Genomic DNA, 5,369 nt, shown 5'->3' on the forward strand with positions numbered 1-5,369 from the left:
CTTCCTAGTCTGTCTTAATCTGAATGTTCAGATTTAGAGGAGTATCTGACAGACAGCAATTTGTGGGGCAGTTAAAGATAAATCCCTTATTATTATCATGGGTGTTAGTAAAATTATATCATCACCAACTTTACTCTTTACTCCATCTACCATGATTTGGCCTATTGGTCTAGTCGTAAGGAGTTTTATTCACCTGATGTTGAGATGTACTCCATAATGAAGACTGAATAGGGATACTGAATGTAATTTCACCCAAGATTATTTTGGGTTTTTTTTTGGGTTTTTTTTATGTTTCTTTTTTTTTTCTATAATTATATTTTATTAATTTTCATAAACATTTACAGAGATTTTGGGCTTCCACTCATTCATTGTTGCAAGATTATTTTGTGACATAATTAATCATATTATTTAGAAGGGCAAAGAATCAAAAAGAACTGAGAGTTTTTAATTTGTTTTGGTTCGATTTTTAAATCACTATTTGTTGATAGCTAGCTCTTTACTTAGTCTATAGTTATACATGGATGTTGGAAAAAATATTAGTAAAGCAAATATTACATACAAAACTCTGATTAAGCAGTAGGCTATTTATTAAGTCACATTTTATAGCTACATGAAAAGCTTTCCTTGCCTAGCTTCAACATCTAAGATAGTATCTGTCTTGAGCACAAACTTTAAATCTTTTCTTCATATTGCTAATAAAGCACTGTATAAATTTATGATACTGTTACAACTGGTCTTCTTAAAACACAGTCATCAAAAGGTGTACAATCTCTGGCAGGCCACATAAACTCTTGATACTTACCTCTGTTCATCTGTACTCTTCCATTCCAATCTTGAATTTTATATTTGTGTGCTAATGAACTTCACAGTGAAATACATGAAACATTCCTCATTTTTATGCCCACGCCTATATCATTCCTTTTACTGGAAAAGCCTCATCTCATTTTTAATTCCTGTCTATTTTTCATAATTCACTCTAGGTGCTTTCTCTGACCCACTTAGGCGGTTAGTTATCCCACTCAGATACTTGTAACTTGCTAGCTTCATTTCGCTCTGGCCTTCCTAGGTACATCAGTTACTCTGCCCACACTCATGTAACTGTTTATCATTCTCTCTTTTACAAATAGTAGTAAGTACCATTTTCTATACATGATTTTTCCAAACATAGCAAGAGGTTCAGTTCTTGGTAGTAATAGAAACATTTCTGTGGATACCCTACCCTTAACTAAACTATCTCTAAGACAAGATCAGGGTTATGTTCTCAATTATATTAATCCTAAGCAGCTATATGTGATGTCCTTGGTACCCAGGTTATATCTTTCCTCTTCCCAAGTTCTCTTCCATCCTTATTACAAGAGGTGGGCTTACAAAGAAGTTTGACTATTGTGGGAATATACTTCTTAGTTCAAGAATCAAATACCTCATTTATTTTCTTTTGATTGTCACGCTTTTTGCATATTTTCATCTCATAAAAAACAATGAATGCCACAAATTGCTTATTTTTAAATTAACAAATTTGAAATTGAAGCAAAATTATAGGTATAGCATATATGTAAGATAGAGGATTAAGCACTGGGCGAATACTAATAAATCCCTTTTTTCAGGAAATTTTCATATTTTCTGCTGTGGATATTGTCATAACCTTGTAGTTAGATTTGTGCTAATGAATGAACATTTTAATTTTTTTCTTAGTCTCCCATTTCAAGAAAACTCCTGAGAAAATCCTTTCAAAGGGGAATAGTTCCAGCCTAGTTACGGTCTCTATAAGATTGTTGGCTTCTACCATATCTCCATCCACAGCCTTCTTATCTCTCTGAAGTCCATAACTTTGCTACGACTCCAGGTTCAATTAATCAGGAAAAGAGGTGGGTACTACATTTATTCATTTAATCACACATTTGCTTTTTAAGGCAGCTACCATAGTGCTGTTGGACAGTAAGTTAATCTCGAAAATAAAGTGAAAACAAAGACAATAACACAACAACAACAACAAAAAATACATTAATTAAAAAGATATCCAAAGAGATTTACATTTTAGAACTATCAATAAAAAGCTACAACACTACGAGAGAAATTTCAGGAAAGGTAAAATATAGCATGATGTGTTGCTATTGTTCAGTGCCCTGATGTCACTACAACTCATAGTGGCCCTATGAACAATAGGTCAAAGTCTAGTCCTATCATCGTGCGCCATCTTTACAGCATCTCCCATGATCAAGCCCATTGTAGCAGCAACTATGTCAATCATGTCATTGCAAGTTTTCTCTTTAACTAACACTCTACCTTTTAAACATTGTCTTTTTTCCAAGGACTGGCCCTCCTGATAACATGCTCAAAATTTATGAGAAAAATTTCACCCTCCTTTCCCCCAAAGAAGATCCTGGTTGCCCTTCCTCCAAGGCAGATGGAATTGTTCTTTAGACAGTCCATGATATATACAATACTATTTGGCAATTCCATAATTCAAAGACATCAATTTTTCTGTGATCATTATTAATTGTCCAATTTACACATGCATAGAAAGCATCTGAAAATACCACGGCTTGTATCAGGTGCACCTTAGTCTTTAAACTGAAATCCTTGCTCTCTAGCACTTTAAAGATGTCCTTGACAGCAAATTTTCCCAGAATAATACATTTTTATTTCTTGACAACTCTGACATAAGTGTTCATTGTGGATTGAAGTAAAATAGTGTTTGGATGTGGCCATGAATGATGGGAAAAATGGGAATAATTGTTTCATACTGTTAGCACCATAAAATGTGAAGGAAGTAATGAAGCTAGATTTGAATGAATAATATAAGCAGGGATAAGATCAGGTAGGGACTTGGACATCAAAGCAGTTGTACTTTATATCAAATTTGGTTTCATAAGTATCTCTATTGCTACAGTGTGTTAAAGAAATCAGAGGCAATTATTACAATCAGAGGATGCTTGAATAATCTAGAATGAGATAAAAAAGAAACTTTTATTTTGTGGACCACTGAGATAAAGAATAAATAAAAAGGTGAATATTGTTGGGGAAGTGAAAATAAGCTAAATTTTTATATGTTTCTAAGACAGTTATGAAAATTTTAGACGCCAATGCTTACGCTGTTAGATACATGATTGAGTCTTAGAATCAAAAGAGAAGAAAAGGGTTGTGCTAGGGTTATGTATATCATATTTACCAATATATGGACAGCAAATTAAGGCATGGGAAAGGATGACAGAGATAAAAAAGCACAAGTAGAAAATAGCCAAGAAAGGGAGCATCTATGTTTAAGGTATAAGCAAAGAAGAGAAACTAATAAAGGAGACTGAGAAGAAGTAGAAATATAGAGGAAAATGTTTGCAAAAGTTAATGATGCCTCCCACCTTTTTTCTATTTTTAAGGAGTGCATTGCTTGTTCTGGGCTTCTTTCCATTCCAAATGAAACTGGAGGTTACCTTTTCCATCTCATTGAAGAATGGGATTTTTATTTGTATTAAGATTGCCTACTAGGGGTGGCGTGGGGTGGAGAAAAAGTATAACAATGAATGAATGGAAATCCAAAATATCTGTAAATATTAATTAAAACTAATAAAATAAAATTTTTAAAAAGTTAATAATGGTGGCAGAAATAGTAACAGTAGAGCAGAGATTAACGATGGTAAAGATTGTGACTTTATCTATGTTGTTGCAGATGTTAGCAAACAAAATAAGTAACCAGAAATATCTTTTCTTTTCAGCTTAGTCCCTGAGAAATGTCATACCAATACCACCTCAGTTCTCAGTTCAAGCACTTATCCAACATCACCTTATTTAGCCCTATGTTCTACCTCACTGGCTTTCCTGGGCTGGAATCCAAGGAACACTGGATTTTTATCCCTTTTTTCTTAATGTACCTGGTGGCCATCTCAGGCAACTCTCTGATCTTGATAATCATTAAGAAAAACCCTCATCTGCATACACCCATGTACTATCTTCTGTCCTTGCTGGCCCTCACAGATCTGGGACTGTCAGTGTCCACCTTACCCACCACTGTGGGGATCTTCTGGTTCAACTATCATGGAATCTACTTTGAAGCCTGTCAAATCCAGATGTTCTGCATCCACTCATTTTCCTTTATGGAGTCTTCAGTACTCCTTGTCATGTCCTTTGACCGCTTTGTAGCCATCTGTCATCCTTTAAGATACTCAGTCATAATCACTGGCCAGAGAGTGATTAAAATAGGCCTGGTAATCATCCTCAGGGGCCCCGTGGCTCTTATCCCCATTGTCCTCCTCCTGAAGGTTTTTCCCTACTGTGGATCTAGAGTTCTATCCCACTCATATTGCCTACACCAAGAAGTGATACACCTGGCCTGTACAGACACTACCTTCAACAACCTATATGGGTTGACACTGGTGGTATTCACTGTAATGCTAGACCTAGTGCTGGTTGCACTCTCCTACGGCCTCATCCTGAACACAGTGGCAGGATTGGCCTCGCGAGAAGAGCGTCTTCGAGCTTTCCAAACATGCACCTCACATCTCTGTGCTGTGCTGATGTTTTTTGTACCCATGATGGGGCTGTCCCTCGTGCATCGCTTTGGGAAGCATGCTCCCCCTGCGGTCCATCTCCTTATGGCCAATGTCTACCTCTTTGTGCCTCCCATGCTTAACCCAATCATATACAGTATTAAAACCAAGGAGATCCGCCGTGCCATCATCAAGTACCTGGGCCTTTGAAAGACTAGTGCTGAGTTCCGGGGTTAAAGTGCCCACAAGAAGGCAACCAATTAGTACAAGGGTTTGCAGCACTGTCTAAAGATACTGAGATCCTCAGGTTTTTTGCTTTGTTTTTTCCTCGTACTTTCCTAAATGAAATAGAGATGATACTCATCCTTGAATTATAGCTTAGGAGTTCTGCCCTTATACTGTCTCAGTCATAATGTCTCCCCCATCTCTGAGACGTAGTAGCATTAAAATCTCCCTATGACCTGATAGTATCTAACACTGCCTAGATGTCATTATCAGAAGAACTTTAAGACTCAAAAACAAACAAACAGAATAAATAAAAACATTTAGAACTCTAGGACAGTGTAGATAAATGTCAATTGCTCTAATTAATCTAAGAAAATATATCTCCACCCATGGCTGCTTTGCACTGATATCTGGCCAAAGTCTTTATCCTGAAAAGGCCAGTGTCCTTAGTTTCTCTTGTCGTTGTTATTGTTAAGTGCCACCGAGTCTGGATGACTCATAGCAAACCTATGAACAAAAAATCTGAACACTTGAATAACTTTCATCATTTCTCCAAGTTTATTGAGGTTCTGGAGGCAAGCTGTTTCTAAAGTGGATGCTCCTGCTTCTAAGCTAGTTTTTTTTTTTGTTTGTTTGTTTGTTTTCCAGGAAACAGTGTATTTT

General features: G+C 36.3%; 1 protein-coding gene across 1 annotated transcript; it reads left to right on the forward strand.

The window, feature by feature from the left end:
* The first annotated feature begins 3,725 nt into the window (after nucleotides 1–3,725).
* LOC102855318 (olfactory receptor 51M1-like) lies at nucleotides 3,726–4,691 on the forward strand. Its single transcript, XM_006885694.1, has one exon. The coding sequence runs from the start codon at nucleotides 3,726–3,728 to the stop codon at nucleotides 4,689–4,691; it is 966 nt and encodes a 321-aa protein (XP_006885756.1).
* Nucleotides 4,692–5,369: the final 678 nt, after the last annotated feature.

This window comes from Elephantulus edwardii, unplaced genomic scaffold (genome assembly GCF_000299155.1).
Source record: "Elephantulus edwardii isolate Elephantulus edwardi_28Jun2011 unplaced genomic scaffold, EleEdw1.0 scaffold00044, whole genome shotgun sequence".
In the NCBI taxonomy this organism is placed as follows: Eukaryota; Metazoa; Chordata; class Mammalia; order Macroscelidea; family Macroscelididae; genus Elephantulus; species Elephantulus edwardii.